The sequence below is a fragment of the Wyeomyia smithii genome, chromosome 1, assembly GCF_029784165.1.
Source record: "Wyeomyia smithii strain HCP4-BCI-WySm-NY-G18 chromosome 1, ASM2978416v1, whole genome shotgun sequence".
Classification (NCBI taxonomy): Eukaryota; Metazoa; Arthropoda; class Insecta; order Diptera; family Culicidae; genus Wyeomyia; species Wyeomyia smithii.
This window is the reverse complement of record NC_073694.1, coordinates 24891878-24913156: the sequence shown is the minus strand read 5'-3', so window position 1 is coordinate 24913156 and position 21279 is coordinate 24891878. Positions and strand designations below refer to the sequence as shown.

General features: G+C 40.0%; 1 protein-coding gene across 5 annotated transcripts; it reads left to right on the top strand.

The window, feature by feature from the left end:
• The first annotated feature begins 579 nt into the window (after positions 1–579).
• Positions 580–21214, top strand: LOC129733392 (DDB1- and CUL4-associated factor 5). Of its 5 annotated transcripts, none has more exons than XM_055695210.1 (7): positions 580–774; positions 866–908; positions 975–1023; positions 3968–5011; positions 17236–17416; positions 17476–19226; positions 19280–21214. In XM_055695210.1, exons 4-7 carry the CDS (start codon positions 4792–4794, stop codon positions 20188–20190), a joined length of 3063 nt encoding a protein of 1020 aa, XP_055551185.1. In that variant the 5' UTR covers positions 580–774; positions 866–908; positions 975–1023; positions 3968–4791; the 3' UTR covers positions 20191–21214. The 5 variants fall into 5 exon arrangements, with proteins under 5 accessions (XP_055551185.1, XP_055551183.1, XP_055551184.1 ...); XM_055695209.1 differs by having other exon boundaries at positions 704–718; positions 776–908; XM_055695208.1 differs by having other exon boundaries at positions 580–908.
• Positions 21215–21279: the final 65 nt, after the last annotated feature.

Here is a 21279-nt window from a genome sequence, read left to right as displayed (position 1 = left end):
TTTGTCGATGAATTACTTGATTTTTGACGAATATTTTCTCTATTTGAATCGCTGCAAAGCATTGGATCAATTCTGAGGAAATTTATATCTGTGTAGAAAACCAGTTCGTTTTGTTTGCTTATCTGGTTTAATTGTTTTATAATAATTATCTTGTAGATAAATCGTCTTTCTCAAACCTTTGTAGGGGTAAGAGGTGGGACCATCATCATCATCATCATCATCATCTTTTAAAGATGTTTTTTCTTCTAAATTCGTGTTGTTCATAAGTATCGATACGAACATAAAATTTTAAAATTTATGTAACCAAATTATTTGAGTTTGTACTACATTACACAAGCGATGGAAGCGCTATAACGAGATGTAAACAAAGCCGGCGAACCCACCGGGGGTGGCTCTGCGCCTGGTGATGGTGTGCGTGAGTTCGAACGTCCAAAACAGCTGATCGCTGCTTGGTAGCAATTTGAAAATACATCGGCAAAGGTGCGCGACAGCTGAGATGAGTGTGTGTGCGCATGCGTCTTCGCTTCGCACCGCAGTTTGTGAGGGTACACATGTGTGTGTGTAATAATTGGGAAGCTGTCAACTGCGTATAAAGCCGAAAGCTGTGCTGTGTTTACATCGAAGCGAAGAAGTGATATGATAGTAAATGAGTTTATTTTTTATGCGTCTGGTTGATGGTGTCGTAAAAGTAGTGCAGGCGTAGGCGTGTGAAGCGCAGGTGATTAGCCGTCTGGTGTTGGTGCTTTGCTCAATGAACTAATCGGAAGTTTATCAGTAATTATCGTTGATTTGTTTACATTATGCTGCGAGTTGTACACAACCTTGTGTACAATTTAATCTTCGTTCTGTTTTCTCCTCGATCCAGTGTGAATTGCGATGTCGGCCCCTCTCACAAACACATAAAATTGGTAATGTTCGAAGAGTGTAACTTTTGCAGTAAACACCGATCATATTTACCATTATTTTTCATACAGATTGGTTGATAAAAGACGACGAATCGTATAATTGTTGGCAAGGAAATTGGTGAGTGGATTTTAATAAAGTTTAATTGATTGATTTTGAATTATCAGTGCAAGGGCTTGTAGTAAAAGCGTTGGCTGATGATTAGGTATTGATTTTAATAATATTTAGAATATTAAGTGGTTCAATATACTTCATACTTCGTTGAGTAACATTCTTCAGTAAGGTGTCATTATAAAACAACTTGATTGTTAAGCTTGTTCAACTTTTATTTTTAAATTGATGTCTAGTGCGTTTTAAAATTAGTTTTTTTGTTGCTGTTTGACTTAATCAACATTTTTATCTCGCAGCATAAAATTATATTCACTCATTGTATGCTGAGCTGATCTAATCGATTCAGCAGGTCGATGTCGACGTAGGCACATATAGGAAGGTATCACACGAAAACAGCTTTTGCCGTCCGTTGTGCCGCTGTGACAGTGAAGTTCCGAGGCTGATATCATGGGTGTGTGCATGAATAGAGTTGCGAGTGTGGAATGACGACGACGGTGTGTTGTATGGGGGAGACAGAAGGGAAGTTCTACCACCCGTTTAGAGGAAGTAAAGAAATGTCCTTTCTACTGTGAACATAAAATTCCTTAAAAAAAATAAAATGAATCAAAACATATAGCCAAAACCTGAAATTAGATCATAGTGGAAAAAAAAGTCAAAATTGATTTAAAGTCAAAAATTGATTCAAAAACAAGACGAGAATGTGTTAAAAACGGCTCACTGATTGAAGCTGTAAATTATTTTCATCTTCTACTTGTTCGATGGAAATTGAAATTCTTTAGTATTCAATTTCATTGAAAATTCGTAGATAAAATTGTTAACAATTTTATAGCTGAATCTATAAATTGGAAAACGGTAATAAATTATTTAGAAAAGAGGGTTGATCACATTGTGTCAAAATAAAACACAAATGTAATATCGAATTTCATGAAAATAACCAAAAGTGGATCTAGGTTGAATAAAAAATAATCCTAAACCAAGTCGAAAATGTGTCAAACGCGGGTCTAAAATATTGAACATTGAAAAGTGAATCAAAAAGATGAAAATTGTGTCTACAGTATCAACGTTAACCACAAATGAGTTGAAATTTAGTTCAAAAATTATCAAAAACAAATCAACAGTTTTCCGAGTTACAAGTTAATGAGGAGGTCTAATAACTTTAGAACAACTAAAACTAAAACTAGATCAAAATCTTATAATTTTAGGCCACACAAAAATCTGCGAGAATACTAAGGCAAAACTTAGACAAAGGCAAAATAAAAAGAAAACGAAATTTCAAATAAAAATTCAGAAAACTCAAAAAAAGAAAATACCAAAAAAAAAACAATCTAAACTAGATATTAAATCTTTCTAAAAAGTTATAAAATAAATTGCAAATATCGAAATCTAAAGTCAGTTTTGGAGGGAAATAATGCTAAGCTAAATTTGAATCACTGTGAAATGACCTAAAAGATAATAAAGGACAAATCATTTAAAAATGTGTAGAGCACACAAAGGCTGAAAACGTTCCAGAAAATGGTAAAAGTACTCCAGAAGTAATTTGAAAATTGCGGAGAAGAGCTGACTCCGAAACTTCAGAACAAATTCTAGATAAAACACAAAATTACTAAAAATACATTGAATATAAGGAAAGGAAATCGCTGATTGAAAAATGTCAGAAAAAGCAAAATTAATTTAAAAGTGGAACTTTAATGGAACTGATTTTTGTTTTCCGGGTTCGAATCACCGCAAATCTTATTCTGTTAGATCAACAATCAATTCTGATAAAAAAAAACCGATTTAAGGTGAAGCACGGTGGCCTTTTTTTTCATTTAATTTTGAGCGCAAAAATCTTAGCTTCCATTTGATAAATAGCGCCTGAATTGCTACTCTATGCATGCGTCAGCAGTGAAAACTATCGATCAAATTTCACACACGTCATTTTAATGATTTCCGGGAAAATTATCTTGTAAAATTCGGGCAAAATTCGATCACGAAGACTCACCTTTAAGGTTTAAAGTCTGTCTCAGAAATTCAGAAAATTATTATGATGATCGTTCTGAAAAGAGAAAGGGTCTGGAGTTAGGTTCAGAGTTTTTATGAAACACTTTTAAAATGGATCGAAATGGGTAAGATTAAGATGAACTATGCTAAATAACGCTGAAAACCGTAAAGGTTAGAAAATACCCTTTAGTTAAGTTTAAATTAATGTTAGGGATCTTTCCAAAAGTGATTCGAACTAGGATTCTCATTTAGACTTCAAATTGTAAACCAGCGTCGTCTAACACCACTTTTGAAAACTGAAGAAGAGTAAAATTGTCCCTTATTTGAAGAAAAATATTAAACCTGATACTGAAATCTAGCAAGAAAATGATTATAATCAATCGAAAAATAACTAGTTTACCCTCAGTTTGACACAGAAATTTTCAAACTTGATACATTAGAATACAAGATATTTGAAGTGTAGTGCAAAAACTTTTTTTGTTGAACAAAATAATTCAATAATTTGAAATATCTTAAAATCTGTCCTGTTTATTTTATACGGATTCAGTGACTGATTTTGCATAGTAAATGATTGCGAAGCAAAATTTTCCTCTAGACAAAATAAATATATTTTTGAAACTTATAACTTTATAAAACAACTAGAATTTGACGATGTAGCCATTTTTCCCTTCAAAATCTCCCCCATAGCAGGCGGCGTGTTTTTCCCATTGCATTATGAGCTGCCTTCGTCGTAAGTCCGTCCCGTCAGGTTTGGTAGACCTCAGTGTTGTGTTGCAACAGTAAGTAGTATTATCTAGTAGCCACAGCCACAGCCACACAGTGTGGGAGTTTCAGCCTCAGAATACCAGTTCTAAACCCTCGAGTGACCACAACTATAATGTTGTACCTTTTTATACCTATACCCATTTTTCTGCAACTTCAAAGAAGGAAACTATTTTTTGTTTGTTTGTTTATTCTTGCTGTGTTGTTTCAGTCGCTGAACCTTCCTTTTTTGAGTACGTGAGTGTGGATTGCTTTGCTTGTGTATGGAGCAGCAAATTCATTCAGCAAGCCGATCGCAACAACAGCAGCAGCAGTAACAACAATCGCAGTGCCCAGCGAAAAGGGGAATCATAACTGTAAGCCAAGGGACGACTGCCGGACTACTGTGTGACTGAATAAAAAGGGGAAAAATGGCAACGCAAGAAAAAATGTCAAAAAGTGTTTTCCTTTTCCGCTGAGCGATGGTGAAAATCGGTGCATGATCGCAGAGAAGCTGCTGACGACGTCTCGGTCGAACCTGGAGGAAAATCGTAGCCCGGACCCGGAGGTTGGCACCCTTCGGAAGATTGTGCAGTGATCAGTGTGAAATCGAAGAAGAAGAGTGAATGAGTGGGTGGCGGCTGGTGGAAATGACAAGAAGTTATTCCGGTGGGGCGTGCAAAGAAACTTTTTTCCAATAACCAGAGACGAGAGTGAATATTCATAGAAGTTATCGTCACCAGAAGGCTGCCATAGTATTTTTTTCTTTTCCATTGGATGCAACGTACAGTAAGCTGGAAGGGGAGAAAAGTAAAGGTGTAAAACGGAGACTGTTCAGACGTCGAAAGTGTGGGGAATAAAAAATCTAATTCGAGAGGATTGGTATTAAGAATATTTTTTGCAAGAAAAAAAGTACAGCTGATATTTTTTGAGATAAAACAGCGAGTGATAGTGCCAGTGCGAGGAGAGGTCGGGGGGCTCGGAAGCAATAAACTTGCTACGTATTAGATAATTCCGGGGAAGTTTTAAACTGGAATCGGTGGCTTGCTAGTCGACATGGGCCGTCATCGTCGGCAGCTGCCGAAGCAGCACCAACCCAATGTGCTGGGGCATCTGGTGAGCCGCCAGCTCGGGGACAACGTACAAAACTTCAGCAACAATCTGTTCCACGAGAGACTCCGGATCGCCAAGAACCTCTACAAGAAGGATCTGGTCTCGCACTATGGGTGCGTCAATGCAATCGAGTTCAGCCAGGAGGGCGAGCTGCTGGTGTCGGGTAAGTTGACCTCATCATTTGCTTTTCTTGCCGTCATTTTACCCTTTAAACAAAAGCTCTGTTTACGTGAATTCATCTGTGTGTTAATGTGTTTAGTAAATTTCTGGTAATCACCGAATCAGTTTGTTGACTCAGCACTCCGCACCGGGGTGAGGAAAATCTAACAAAATGGCCATTGCGCTTCAGTCAAACCATCATGACTTGAAGGCCGCTCGAGCAGAGCAGAGAGACCAGGCAAGGCCCCTGGGGTGTCTTGAACCACAGCAACGACACACACACGGCAGGTCACTTTATGGGAAAGCGAAAGAGAAGCACGGAAAGCAGAAATGTATACTTTATGTGTGCGATAGGAATGAGAACACAAATGCAGAGGAGAACGTCGAAAAAGTGTACGGCGATGCCGGATAACATTTAATCGAACTTTGTACGTTCTTCTCCGGTGCCGTTTTGTGTTGTGGAGTTGTTGATAATTTGGTGCACTAACTCTGAAATGCATGATATTACAATCTTCAGAACCGAATAATATTTGGCTAGCCGAAAAGCAGAAAAGGATTTGGTACACCATTAATTCGTTTTCAGAAGTACAAAACTAAAATTATTCTGAACAAGATTTGCATAAAATATGGTTGCCTTTTTTCCAAATGAAGAATACGTTTTAAAATCCTTATCTTCTGAAAAATATCCTGCATAAAAATTGAAGACTACTTAAACTTTCATTTCATCTATTTATCTTCTTTAATTTTTTTTCACTAATGGGAACATTTTTAAAAGAGTCGGAGATTAATCACTCTTAATGGTTTTTTGTAATTGTAATTGCAATTGTGTAGTATAGAAGGGGGCCTAGGGCCAGGTCTCCAGTGTATACACCGTCCATGCTATACTAGTAGAATAGTGGAGATGGAACAATAAAGCGATCAGGCAAAAAAATTAAAATTAAAATAGTATTGTCCAACTTACTGATTTAAGACAGAACGGCAATACTAGATTTTTGCACGAATCATTGTAATTGAGCATGATATCGTGCAACCCTCAAGCACTTCCACTATCTCATTTCGAGTAAATCACTAGCCATACATAATAAGACATTGGTTAGGATGTATGCACTTGAAATGTATTTAGAAATTTGATAAAAATAATAATAATATTAAAACAACAATAATAGTAATAATGTCTGACTCATTATTGTATAGAAGAAGAGAAAAGAGAAAAAAAAGATATAATAAATAATGGTACACTAAGGCGAACACCAACGCGAGCAATCGGGCGTAACTCCCGCCGTAGGCCAATGAACAGCTCTACTTACGGCTGTTCATTTACCCGCGGCAAGAATCCCGCCCGACCGCCCGGGTCGGCGTCCAGCATGACAGAGGCCTAATGTCTCCTACGCCATTTTTCTACGCTTTTTTACGCGGATTTCGGAATTTAGGCGTTTTTACGCGCTATTCCCTGCATTAGAAAGACTTCAGTAATGTCAGTATGAAATCAACGAAATATATTTTGTATATTTTTATGAACTCAACAACTCAAAACTCACAGTTTCGAGTAAACCGTTTTCGAGAATCAACGTCGCAAACTTTTTTCATTTCCGTGAAAACTTCAAATTTTAAGACTTCCTATTTTAATTGAACCTGTTCAGGTCGATAATGAGCAAGTTATACGAGTTGTAATCTCATTTTGTGGTCTTTGTAGAACATTTTAAATTTGAGCTATAAAGGCACATCTCCCTAAAACTCTGGATTTTTTTGTGAATTTTTAAACGGGTCTTTGTGAGATAAAATTTAATCGTATTTAGCATCGTTTGCCATCGAAAACTCAAAATTGCAAAATTTTAAGTCGTGCCAACACCGAATCTAACCGACGATTTATTTCTAAGGAAAAGTAGAAAAAAAAAATAGAAAGACAATATAGAAAGAAAAAAAGAAAGAAAAAAAGAAAGAAAAAAAAGCGAAAAACAAAAACAACTAAACGGTGGTTTGGTCCACGTGTGAGATCCATTCTTCAAAACTAGCCTTTTGTAAAATAAAAGCATATTTTAATAAGTAGAAAAATTCTCCCACATAGGAGATAGCCAAGAGAAGCCATAATAGGAAAAAGGAAAAGTAACAGATGGCCAACTCTCTTCATCTCCCACTCCCATCCGCCACCCGGGAGTACGCGCCCTATAGGCTATCCACCAAGCCCAGAGATTAATCACTCTTAATGGTTTTTGGGAAAAAACTTATCCATATTTGGCATGCAAAGCTATGACAATAACTTTACGTTTCTGTTTCACTTACCTATATGTGTTTTTTTTTCAATGTTGCCCGACAATTTCTGGTTTGATTCAAGCCATAAGCAGCACACAAATCAAGAGCAATTGGTAAAATAGTGTTTTAAAAATAAGCTATTTTTGAAAAAAAAAAGAAGATATCTGGTCATCCGTCGAAAAATATTCGAAATTTGAAACGTTCCAAAAACAACTAAATATTGCAAACTATAGGAAAATATATTTCACTTGTCTTTTTCAAAAACCTTTTCTGCAGAAACTTTGAGCCAGATAATATTTTTTAAACAAAAAAAAAGAACTCTTCGCCAGATTTCAGTTAAACTGCCTATCAGAAAAAAAGTTCAAGCATAAAAAAATGCATGCTAGAATAAACTATCCATGAATTCAGAGGACGTTACTCTAAAAATGTAGAGCTTGAAAATCGAAGAGCCAAGTAGAAACCTGCCGTGGGAGGCTGCGAAAATCAGATTTCCATAAAAATACGTACTATGGTGAATTTAAACTCGTTTTTCTCAAAATGTTTGTATGCTTAAATAACTCTTTCATCGCGTATGGATTCAGGACACCTTATTTCAAAAAATGTAGAGCGAAAAACTTGAAGAACGATTATTGTTGTTTGAATTTCTATTGAAATACGTAGTTTTGTGATTTTGTACTGAAAAAATTTTCAAACTCCAAAATTCACTCTTACACACCATATTGCATCTACCTGTCATGATTGGATACATGGAACAATTGATACGTATGACAATTCGCAGTGCTTGTTCAATCTGTTTGAAAAATTAGGAAAAACACAGACATATTTGCGTCTCACGAAAACGGGGAGGTGTTCAGAGAGGTGACACCTTTATCAAAACTTAGAGTAACTATTTCCCTTGAATAATATTTCAAGTTTTCCAAATCGGCCATGGCAGTGTTGAGAACGTCCATTTTCAAAAAAAAGTTCCGTCCCGGGTATTCATGGGTTAATTAAATTTCAATTGAATCAGGGACGACTCGTCCATAGGTGCAACCTGTGCATTACACACGGAGACGCCAGGCAAAAAATAAATTTCAAAGCCATGTTTTTTTGTGAGAAAACATTACAATACGTTTAAAACAGCACTACTTTTGAACATTCTGGCTTCCAAGTCCATTTGAGGCCTCTGACCACCCAGAGTATTTGATCTTTATTTTTCTCTAAATGCTTAAACATGCTTCGTTTCTTCGAAAAAAGTACCCATGCAAAATTTCAGCTTAATCGAACTTCGGGAAGGGGAGCTGGAGCCTAAAAGCGGTAAAAGTTTCGTTCAAGTTTTATGGACGATGAAAAAATGCACAGAAATTGTCGATGTCGGTTCGACCGAAGTCTTAACAACTTTGATATCTGGTGCAATCTAAAAATTTTTTTTTTCAGAAACATCGACTTTCCATCTTCCAGCTCGACAACCTTCTGAACCCCAGAAATTTGATCAAAAACTTTTTTTGGAATCAGCACCAGGTCTCGACAATCCATGCATTTCGAAGACATTTGACATAACCTATTTTGTTTTCGAAATCAACAATTTTGTATTTTTTTTTCATCGGTCAAAAAAGTGAAGCTTTGACAGCTTTTGAGGCACGACTTCCGGAAGTCCAATCGCAAAGGCGAAATCAATCTTCTGGACCTTTGCGAGGGACCTGTTATATAAAATTCTTCGTACGTGCGGAGAAAATAGTGACCACCCTGATTCAAGTCTGTTACCAGAGAGAAACCAATTTTCTGTTCCGATTTCTCACTGTCTTTTGAAGTAGAATACTTCTCTCAGGAAGTTCGGCTACATAGGGATGTGAAATGAAAATCTCAAACCGAAAAAAGTGAAAAATATGTCCAATTTCAAATGCTAATAAATCGGTTAGTATCCGATGGATTTCCTTTGTTCTTGCAGCAATAGATTGGAAAATCTTCTAAGATTGCTCCCAAAAGAAGATAATTGTAATCTTATTATTCACACAACTGTACTATTGAAAATAGTCAAGTCTTGTGAAAACGAAAAATTCGACCTCTGATTGGTCGTTATATGATTGCTTCCCAAGCACGGTCGACAGAATCATATACCTTACAATTTTAAACATGCTATTTTGCCTATATAAGAACCTGTTCCAGCCGAAGCCGTTCATAATAGTTCTAGACAGCGACAACAGCAGTCGTCCTCCCTTAGCAGCAGCACTAGCAGTTTAGTGGATACCAGCGATGGCGGAAAGCGGCCACAGCTGTGGCGTAGCAATGAATAGCGCACTATTTGCAGCGGATTCCAGCAACGATAGCAGCTGGGCCAGCTGATGCAGGGACTGTGGATACCAATGGCAGCGTATAGCGGCCACTACTGTGGCATGGCTATGGATGGCACTAATTGCAGCGGATCTCAGCATCGATAGCGGCTGATGCAGTAAGGCCCTTTAGTGAAATGCAGTCTCTGTGCGATAGTGGGCACTAGTAAATGCATTCAATGAAAAGTTGACTAATTTTGACAACACGCGAGCCGTCTAGTTTTGAGTGTTAAATCAGCTTTTCACTGTTTATTTTATCACAAGGAATACTCTTTTTGCACTGTCAGTGATAACGCAAAGATGTGATCGGCATATTATCCGATACTAAAATGAGCAACAAATTGTCCTTCTCGGGATGAAAAAAAAACTTGATTGAAGAGTTAATATTTTCTAATGATTTAATTCACATTTTTAAATTTGTAAAAGTAATAAATTTTACTTCATCTCCGTGTCTCAGAACGTACTGAATTATCTTTTCCTTCAGTCATGAGCACGACATCCGAAAAAATTTCATCTCAAAATTTAAATATTGTCAAGCGGCCAAGCCCCAACCATGACAAGCAACTTACTATCTTATTGAAAATGGTCAATCCTTCTTGAAGCGCAAAATTCGATTGATCTGATTAGTCAAACTTTATTTACTAGAAATAATGACTGACACGCAAGCAGCCGGGTTATCTTTCTTGTGAAAGTATTCTACTTCAACCTTGCGGTCGTGGCTTTGCACACAACCCTCCTGTGATTTTTCTAGCCCCGACTTCCCTCTTTTATGTCCTAGCTTTTTATATCTTTGGAAACCTCACTTGATAAAAAATGTGGATTTCGAGAGTATTCAAAGAATGTGAATTTCGAGATATTTAGGAGAAAGGCAGGTTGAGGGAGAGAATAACCTAAATTACGGAATTTCTAGCCGCGCCATTGGTCATGTATCCTGCTGAGAATAAGGTGCTTATTACGGGAGTCACTTCACGGTGAAATCAGAGTGAAGTGAATAAAGTCCTATTACGGGACTTACGTATGTGAGAACAACGTCGCAAAGTGACATTTTTCGTGAAATCTGGGTTATTATGAGTGTCATATGAGTGAAGTGAAAACGAAAAAAAGCGACGTTTCGCGTGGAATTATTTCACGACCTTTTTGGACGGTGAAATGATTTCACGAAGATAGTAAAGTTTAAAAATCGATTGATTTGTGATGTAGTGATAATCTTCATGGTATTTATTTTCCAGTAACAAGGCGAATTTTTTTTTCTTGAAAAAAATCGACTTTCTGGAACTTACAAATTTTTGAGCACGGTGTTGTTTCTCAGAATTAGTTTTGAGCTTGGCAAACCGGATACGCTTCTCCCTTCCAAACATTAGCTTGTATGGGCTCTCTCCGGTTGTAGCCTGATGAGTGGCACGATTGACGATACATTTCCAAGTACGAATTCAGCTGCCATGTCACTGACTTACGCTTAAACGTTGGATCTGAGGACAACTTCTTCAATGCATTTTTTACAGCCTTTGCCGCATTTTCATCCGCACCATTGGAACACGGCGCTATCATCAAATGCTTAACCCTCTAGTGCCCAGTGTCGCCTTTAGACGGTCTTCAGTTAAATCTCTAAAAAGCTTCAATAAGAACTTAAAAAATGATTATGAAGCTTCATAGTGATTTTTTCGAAGTCCGTCTCAAAACTAATTTGGGCACTAGAGGGTTAATATCTTGGTTCATGCAGAAAGCTTTGAAATCTGAAAACTAGTAAGACGCCAGGCAGATATTGGATCGCTTCATTCTGGTCGGTTTTGGATACATAGGTCGCACTTTCTGCCAATGTCTTCAATATCTTTGTCCAGTGAAGGCCACCAAAAATATGATCTGGTTAAACACTTCATCAACACAATTCGACAGGAAAATCGCCAATCGCTGCAAACACTCTGACGTCATTGCTGGTAAACCTTTAGAGCTGAACAGCCTGATCAGAGGCTTGTGGTCTATCACGGACTCAAAATGTCGGCCATACAGATAACTTTTGAACTTGTTAACTCCGTAATAAATTTCTTAACTTCGTTTCTTAACTTTTTATGGGGGTTTGACGTCATTATAGCTTTTTCCTTCTTTCCATCCGTATGGAGACCATTGTGATCAATAATGTGACCAAGATAGCCAACTTCTTTGCTTGAAAAACTCGCATATATTTATTAAGCAGAAATCCAGCCTCCCCAAGACGTGTATACCTTATTCGGGGTTTTCAGGTGTTTTTTTCACGGGTTATTGTACCACGATCAGGGTTGCAAATTTTCACTGTCAGTTAGAGAGTCTCAGTTGAAACTTAATATTACGAATATCAGTAACAACAAGAACGAGCTGACAATGATAATTGCTTGCAGCGCCAATCAGTTGACAGTGGTAATGCTGATTAGCAGCATTACTGTGATTTCGCACACGCTTTGTTGCTCTAGCGATGTTTATGCGGTGTAGGATGAAGGTGCCTACCTACTCAATTGACTTCATGCAATAGATTGGCTCAGATAAAATAATTTCGACATTAATTAAGATATATCATTTATATGACTGACATGATTATTGACTGATAGTTGACTTGGGTGACACTCAATATCAGTTTGAAGTGAGTGAGAGTGAAACTGCTGTTGGATCACTTTCATTTTTCTGTGTCGAAATTTCGCAACACTGACCACGACAGTTTTGAAGAACTTTCTCCAAGGTCGCTTGAAAGATGGAACACACTGTCATTGTTCCGAAAGGATGTCGATTCATCCAATACACACCTCGATGCGTGCTCCAGGACAATAATTCTCTTGAATCATTATCCATCTTAAATGGTTAATACACGTTCTTCAGATCAAGCTTTTGTAAATATCTTGCATCCTGCAGCGCCGCAAAAATCTTGTCAATAACCGGCAACGGGTTGACAGTGATACAATAGCCTGCACACAGTCTTAATGATGAATCCTTTTCAAGAACAGGGACCAGCGGTGTGTCCCATTCTACTCCTGATGATGGCGCCACAGAAATAATGCCCAATTCTTATAACCGATACAGTTCCACTTCCACTTGCTCCTTGAGTGCGATTGAAACTTTCCTGGGCTTACAAAATTTTGGAACTGCTTCATTCTTTAATGGCAAATGTTTGCAACAGTCCAACTCACCTTTGAAAACTGCAGCGTGTCTGTTCAATAACTGATCCTTGTTATCAGGATTCTTTTTCGAAACATGACAATTGTCTATTTGGAAGTTCCAATAACTTATGGTCTGCCGCTCTAACAACGGTTGTTTAGTTCCTTCGAACACGTAACTTTTTCTCTTGGATACGCAATTTTTGTATCGCAACTCTGCCAAGAATATGCCAACCGCGCTGAGTCCGGATCCGTTATAACAAACAAATTCCTCTTCTGCATCAACGTTAGTGAAGAGAACATCTGATCGTACGGGTTTTTTGGAATAGTACATCGAGCTTGTTAATTTTCAGATGGCTAACGTGACGTCAACTTCTTGTCCTTGGATGACTCCGTTTCCTTCGTGGGACAAACCTTTGCTAAGTATCCGTTTTGCCACACAACTTACATATATACGGTCGCCCTCCGCTACAATCTACATAGGGTAGGGAACATATTTTAAGCAGCTTTAGGAAACGCCTGTGTATTGCGACGAAATACTCGAAATGTGTTGGGTGAAAATCAAACAGAAGTATATCAATCTGTTCTCTATCTTTTTCTCTGTCAGAACTTGTTTTCAGATTGTAAAACTAAGTTAGCAAACATTAACAATAATCAATTAAAGTTACCAATCGAGGGACACTATTCCAATCACCCCGAACCTATTTTAAGCAGTTTCCATCTGTTTTGCAGGCGTTTTTTTTCAGCACCCGAAGTGGCTCCTGAATGGCTGCAATATAGGTCGATTTGTTTCGAATGGCAATTTCTGTGTGGTTTCTTTGTGATTAACGGTATTTCTTATATACGTAAGACAGCTAGACAATCAAAGTTTTTGTTTCCATCATTGAAATTGTCGATATTGATCAAAATCCAGGAGTTTAAGGCCTGCTTTCTTCGACTGATTAAAATAGGCGCCACTGCTTAAGCCGTTCCCTACCCTATATAACTTTTATATTGACATTTCCGGCAATCATGATAACCCCTTCTGCAGGCACAGCACTTTGAATAACTCTTCTGTTTCTTTTCCGCTTTCCGACGCATTTTATGGCGCAAACTTTAAATTTCTCCCGTGAAAATTATAATTTTGAAATCAAAATTTTCAAATGAAAAAAAAAAAATGTGAGATGTGCCGGTGTAGCACGAAACCGATATCCCCACCTGACCGGGCTTCAAAAAACCGTCCTCGCTCTCGGAAAACAATCAGCGTCGGGGTAAACCGCTGCTCCAGTGATTCGCAGATTACGTCAAGCAAAATTTTCACTGTATGGTACACCTTTATGGAAACCGCCGTGAACAGAAAGACTGGTCTTCGTTTGTCGTCTTCTTCATCGATTTTTTACACCGCAAAAAATATCTCCAGGTGTTCTTCGTAGAGTGACCAGGAAACTCCCACGTTGAATTCTGGAGGCTTTACAAAACTCATCTTTCTTGATTTATCCTCGTCGCTTGAAATGTGGCATTTTTAAAGATAACTAGTTCGATTGAACTCTAGAACAAAAATGAATCTTAATAACTACGTTTGCTACGATTCGGTCAGCTCAAATCAACACCCGTGCTTTGACGCCACGATCCACTGTGTGGGAACGCAATACGCTAAATTCTCCATCACAGAGCAGTTTTGAAATGATGGTTTGATAGGTCAAGAATTGTAGAACCGATTTGTCCGTGTCAAACTGCTTGAGCTTGATCTGCTTGTATGAAATCCAATGTCTTTAGAAGGTGTCCAGTGCACTTCTCGATGGCTATTTTTTTTTTTTGTTAGGGAATTAGAATTACGTTGTCCATTGATGTGAACTTTTGTAATATATATCCCAGTCAATTGCTATACGTGCTAATGTCGTATGAATTCAAGTGTGATAAGACAAAGCCAATACGGTCAGCATGTTTCTGTTTTTTTTTTTTTTTTAATGATACATTTGGCGTTATGAATCTCTTAGATTGGATCTGTAACATAACATATCATTGCTATATTCAGTTAAGGCTCTCTTATATTGACCCCAGTCTGAAGTACGTTTTACTATATTAAAAAGTTTGTGACTATCTTTTTGAAGACTTCAGATTGAATCGCGGTTTTCGTAATGAATTTCTTGTCAACATTGCCTTCGCATCGATATTTATGCTCATCGCGCGTTTGATCGCATCACTCATCAAGGCGAGTTTTGATCCAACGTATCCTTCCCTACTACAAAACAAAATCTCCTTTCTGTGATCTTTGTGGAGATGCAGAGGCTAACACGGTCTCTAAACAGCAAAAGTCACACTAGCATCCCTTCCTTTTTCACACTTAATTGCAAGGATGTTATTGATTCTTCACAAAGTAATTAGTCACTGATACAATGAGAACAGTCAGTCGCTACCAGCTCCATTTAGTTGATTCACCGTGCCACTGCTCAGCTAAGCTAATGTTTTCTCGGATGTTGTGCATATTGATGCCAGTCCGTTACCTTAGGATTTCGATATGTAATAGATTAGACTGATAATAAAGACTCATGCCAATTAACAATTTTCTTAGAAAATTCTGAACTGAATTGCGTCAAATTCGTTTGGTGAATAAATGGAAATGATGATTGGTGATATTCGAATTTTCCTCAACATGGTTGCATTCAACTAAATTGAGTCGAGTCGAGTTTAATGTCAGAAAAATATACGAATCATCATGTCACAAGTTTGAGGAAAATTTTTATTATTAATATTCATTCAGTCGTACAAAGGTTAACTGTTCCTAGCCAATTGTATTGTTGTCTTATTTTTGTTTTCATTTATTGAGCTTAATTTCACATATTAACGTTTGCGGTAGAAAAAAATGGACAAAAATTGCCGATTTTTTCTTAGGTTTACCTTTAATCGCACTGACGAAACTACTCATGCATCACCAATCATAGTAACCCATGAGTTAGCAAAAAAATGACAGCTCTATCAGTCAAACTCTAACTGTGATGGCGAAAAAAGTGAAGCTACTTCGTTCAGAAGTGTGCGCGTTCAAAGAACGGTACCCCGCCGCGTCAAAAACGGACATCGTGCGGCACTTTGTGGACGCCGAGTATGCCCGTTCTGGCATCTACAACATTTTGACACTATTTGACAACGATCAGAGCATCGAAAGAAAGCCCGGTTCGGGACGGCCAACGACCCTGAGCGACAAGAAGCTTCAAAGGATGCTGAAGAGAAAGAGGTTGGTGCATGCGGTAAAACAGTGAAAAAGTATCTGGAGAACATGGACATACATGTCAGCAAGCGGCAGTCCCGTCCATTGGTCTCAGAGCTGCAGGCAATGGCGCAGCGACAGCGGTTGAATAAAATAGTCAAGTCGATTTTTCCGGCGAATCGCGACGTGGTGATGGATGACGGGACCTATCTCACCCTGGATGGCAACGACTGGCAGGGAACTTCGTATTTCACTTCTCCCACGAAGGAAGTGAGCTCCTAGGTGAAATTTATTTTACACACCAGGTTCCCCAAGAAGGCGCTGCTGTGGCTGACAACCAGCGAGAAGGGGATGTCAAAGCCGCTCTTCATTCGCTCCGGGCTGGTGGTGAACGGGGAAATTTATAGTACGAAGTACCTGCCAGAAGTTGCGTCGTTCATCAAGAAATACCATAGGGGCTAAGACAAGGTGTTCTGGCCACATTTGGCGTCGGCCCACTACTCGAAGCGATAGTTGGAGGAGATGGAGTGGCTGAATATCGCTGTGGTACCGAAAGCGGCGAATCCGCCCAACGTCCCCCAGCTACGTCCCATCGAGAATTTCTGGGCAAACTTGAAGCGCAAGATCTATTCCAACAATTTTGTCGCGAAAACGGAGGAGGAATTAATAGAAAAGAAAAAAAGGAAGAAAGAGCCGAAAAACATGCCTACACGCATGTTTTCGTCCGCCATGGCGAATGTCCCGGTTAACTGCCGGGAGGCCGCTCGCAAGGGCGTAGAATTTTTTTGCAAATAAGATAGTATAATTACCATTAATGGGAAATTTATCCAACTCAATTATCTGTCTTAGTTTTTTTTCATCACCATCTGAAAAAAGTACATTTTTTAACGCAAACGTTATTTTTGTTAAGTTAAGTTTTCGAAATTAAATTTTTGTTCTGCACAACTAGATTTTTTTTTGCATGCCTAAGGGCATTTGGTATGGTCTTTTGTAGCTGGTCCCGATTTCTTTACAAAGATTATAAGATGCTCGAACTCATTGATGAAATTAAGCTTGTCAGTTACAAGCCTAGCCTACCTGTAGATCTGTTACGGAGTTTGGAGGTAACTTCTGAAGAACTTGAACCTCGTTAAACCGCCAAGAAGAAGAGATGGTATTTTCCAAAAGTCGAGTGTTTGGTCTAAACAAATCAATTTGATCGGTTACTAGGTACGTCACATAAAACATTTCGTTATTCCATTTTTTCGTAGTCCGTAATGTCTCATTCTACTCCGTTCTATTTTGTCATGCCCCATTATATTCCAAAATGTTTTGTAACGATTTTTAAGACACATTAATTGATTCGCGTTATTTTTTTTCCTAACAGGTGGAGACGATCGGCGCGTTCTGCTCTGGCACGTGGACAAATCCATCCTGAAAAAGGAATTGCCAGTATCGATGCAGAAGCAGCATCTGAGCAACATCTTCTGTCTGGGGATGGATTCGCGCAATACGCGCATTTTCTCCGGTGGCAACGATGACGTCGTTATCGTACACGACATTCAAACGTAAGTTAGGGGGTTCTGATTCTGATGACATTTATTAATTGTGCGTTGATATTTTCCAGTCGCGAATCAGTGGACGTATTTCTGCACAGCAAGCCCGTGTACGGTCTGTCGATTGATCCCTCCAACGATGACCTGTTCGCGACGGCCGGTGAGGACGGCAAGATACTGATCTTCGACATGCGAGACAGTTCGGATGTGATGTGCGTATCGCGATGCCGTTCGCCCTACCATGCCGTGATGCATCATCCGTACGATGCGGGCTTTATTGTGACTGCGAATGCGAAAGAGGGCGCAGCCCTGTGGGATCTGCGGGCACCGAAGATGCCCACCATCCGGTACGGTGGTCAGAATGCTGCCCAAAGCTGTATGAGCGTGCGGTTCAACAGTCTGGGGACGCAGGTACTGGCGTTGAGAAGACGTCTACCGCCAATTTTGTTCTCGACGGCATCACCGGAACCGGTGTGCCAATTCTATCACCCCGATTACTACAACTCGTGTACGATGAAAAGTTGCTGTTTCGCCGGAGAGCGCGATCAGTTCGTGCTGTCCGGTTCGGATGATTTCAATCTGTACGTTTGGCGTGTGACGGATGCCGATGTGGATGACACCGATCAGTGGGTGGATCGGAATCAGATGGTTCTCTACGGGCATCGATCGATCGTGAATCAGGTGCGGTACAATCCGCAGAAGTGTCTAATTGCGTCGTCCGGGGTGGAGAAGATTGTGAAACTGTGGACTCCGTTTGAGCTGGAATCATGGAGCGGTAGCTTGGTTGAGGAGGCTACCGGACCGGAGAACCCTCGGGAGGTTTTTACTAACGAGGAGTATATTTCACTGAATATGACCCACGATTATAGCCATCAGTCCACGCTGGAGGACCCACGGATGATGGCTTTTTTCGATTATTTGGTACAGCAGGAGATTGAGGGGTGGAACAGTGAGACGTCGGATCAAAGTTCGGAGCACAGCTCCGATGAGAATGAATCGTCCCGTCCGGATACAACGCAAACTTCGGACACGGAATCGGTACAGAATTATATCCCAATGCGGGGCCAGCAGCAGGCACGCCGCGGGGATGTGACCCAGCGTACCAAGTATCGCAATCGTATTGCTTATCTAATTGCGACGAAACGGAACCGGTTGAAGCGATTGGCACTGAAAACGGCCGCCAATGCGAGGGCTACCAATAGACGCACTATCACGAAAGCTAAGTATGGATTGCGTAATCAACCGAAGCGGTCCGGGCTGGGAGCCCTGCGGTCTAGTCGGAAGGGTATTGGAAAACGGAATCGTCGACTCAGTACGAGTAAATATAATAAGCGGTGTCCGGTTTCGCACGAGCAGACGAGCGATTCGGAAGTGTCCAAGTCGACGAAAAAACGTCGCATGCAGACCACCAATCTCAATTTGGCCGTCTATCGGACGTACCGGCGAAAATCGAAGGGGACGCCATCGTCTTCCAATACCAGCACAAGGGTAGAGGAGTCCAGTTCGGATGACGATGACGGGGATAATGATAGCGAGCAGCCGCAACCGTCGGCTGCGAAGAAGCTTAAGCTAAGCGAGGATAGTTTGGCTAATATGCCGTCGACTTCACGGGGTTTCCCGAGCAGTTTTGGACTGGGCGGAGGAAGCAGTAGTAGCAGTTGCTATAATAACGGGGCTGGCCCGAGTGGGTTGTGTAATGCGGTACGAACGAGAGGAGGAGGAGCCGGGGGGAATGCCGGTATGGGGGGCAGCGGTGGGAGTAGTACCTACGTCAGCATGGATACTCCTAGTACTAGCACCGGGCTGACCGGAAATGGGAGAAGTGGGTTTTTTGTTAAATTTTCTTGAGCACAAATTTTAATTTCTTTTTTTTAGATTTGCTGTTCCACATAGCATCGACGACTAACGATGATGATGATGACTCGGACGATGATCCGTCCATTCCGGAACATCCGGCATCGCCGGATAACCTCCTACGGGTCATAACATCCCCAATCAATCACTTTGAACTTCCGCCAAACTCGAGTGAGCTCCTTGCTGTAGATTATAACGATAACAATATTCTAGACCACAGCAACAACAACAGCAGTTACGTGAATCACAACAACAATAACAATAACAACAGTAACAACAACACTAGCAGTAGAATCGGTCATCTCAACAGCAATGCAATTGCCAACGGTAGCCAGAAGCGAACGAGCAGCGGCACAACGGCAGCTGCCGCGGCCGCGGACAATAATAATGAGTCATCCTCGTCGTACAATCAGGTGTACGACCACACCTACTCGAGTCGGTCCAATTCACGGCTCTCCAGCAGCTACGATTACGATTGTTCCTCCAGTAACGACAGCTTTGTCGACTATTTCACTAATAAGAAAAAGCTGCTGGCGTCCGTAGCGGCCAGTGACCAGCTGCAACCGGAGGGCTCTACCGCGTCGATGACTGGATCGATACGCAAGCCGGACTATAACCGGGAAATGTTGAACTACACCCCGGACAGTGGAATCGCTACTGGGCCGTGCAGTTCCGTATCCACCAATGGTGTTCCATCGAGCATCAAATCACTAACTCCGCTGGGAAGTAGTGCCACCAACGGGGGCAGCAGTAACGGCAATTATCTGGAACCGACACCCGGTACCAGTGGGTTGACCAGCACCGGCGTCGGCTCGGTAACGACGAACGGCAATAATGGAATTGATCTCGGGTCGAAGCTGTTCCAGCAGAAGGTGGCTCGGGTACGGAAAAACTATCGCAAGCACTTCTGTGATGATTCGGATAGCGAATGAAAGTGCCAAGGAACCACCGAATTCGCTGCCGCGATTGATTAGACCGTATTTTGTTGTGTTGTAGAGTTCAACTTCCATGCAAGTTTCCCTGATTTGAGAAAGCATTATTCCTAAAAACCCTAGTGGCTCCGCCTTGCGGTGGATAGAGTAACAACTCTACTCTTGGTATAATTTGAATTCAAGCTTCGATTGTGGAACGCCTGTCTGCGATATAAATGTTTGATGTTGAAAAAAAGAACAGAAAATAAGATTGGATCTAATTCGAGAATAAAATTCTTAAAGTATGTCAATGAAGCATTTTTATCTGATTTATGACGAATGAGATTGCAAAAGAGAGAAAGGGAAAAACCCGTCAGGTCAGAGTAGAATATCAGCGGAATGGCGTTGTTGTGTCAGTTGTAGGCTTATGATCATAATTATTATTATCATTACTATATTACATAATGTAGTCGTCGTAGCGTTTAAGAGCTACCGAGAAAGCAATCCACGCAACCACACAGGAAACCTTAAGCACATACACTATATAGTCTGACTGATCCGGCCGTCTAACTTGAGACAGGCAAAACAGAGAGAAAAATGAAATACAAAAGTAAAAATCACATCAAACATTTGCAACACACGCAGCATACACACTGAAACCTACTAATACTAATCAATACTAACTAGTACCCTAGGACGGAAGAAAACAAGAACGTGATTTGCTAATCATATTAAAAAAAAAAAAGAAACACTACACTAGTAACTGTATATTGAAAGTAACTAACAGATACGCTAGATTGTAATTCATCAAACACAGTTGTAATCAAATTTTATACATGTTCGATCTAGTGCGTGTGCACGGGTATATGTTTGTGTTTACGCTCAGGCAGTTTATGAAACCCACGCAGAGACATTGAAGTAACGAAAAGCAAACAAACACTCACATACACATGCCCCCAATATGGAAAAATAACAAACCAACAAACAAAGAAACAAGCTGAAGATATGAATGAATAAACATACTTTACGATTTATCACCTCTTTATCTTATTGGTGAGTGCTCAATTCCGTTTACATATCCTTGACCCTCACCACTCGGACGTTTCTTCG

What these genes read in the sequence shown, in the direction of transcription:
- LOC129733392 (XM_055695210.1), top strand. Translation starts at nt 4,792, where the DNA reads ATGGGCCGTCATCGTCGGCAGCTGCCGAAGCAGCACCAACCCAATGTG. An exon ending in GGGCGAGCTGCTGGTGTCGG is followed by an intron (nt 5,012 to 17,235) that starts GTAAGTTGACCT and finishes TTTTCCTAACAG; the next exon opens with GTGGAGACGATCGGCGCGTT. An exon ending in ATCGTACACGACATTCAAAC is followed by an intron (nt 17,417 to 17,475) that starts GTAAGTTAGGGG and finishes GATATTTTCCAG; the next exon opens with TCGCGAATCAGTGGACGTAT.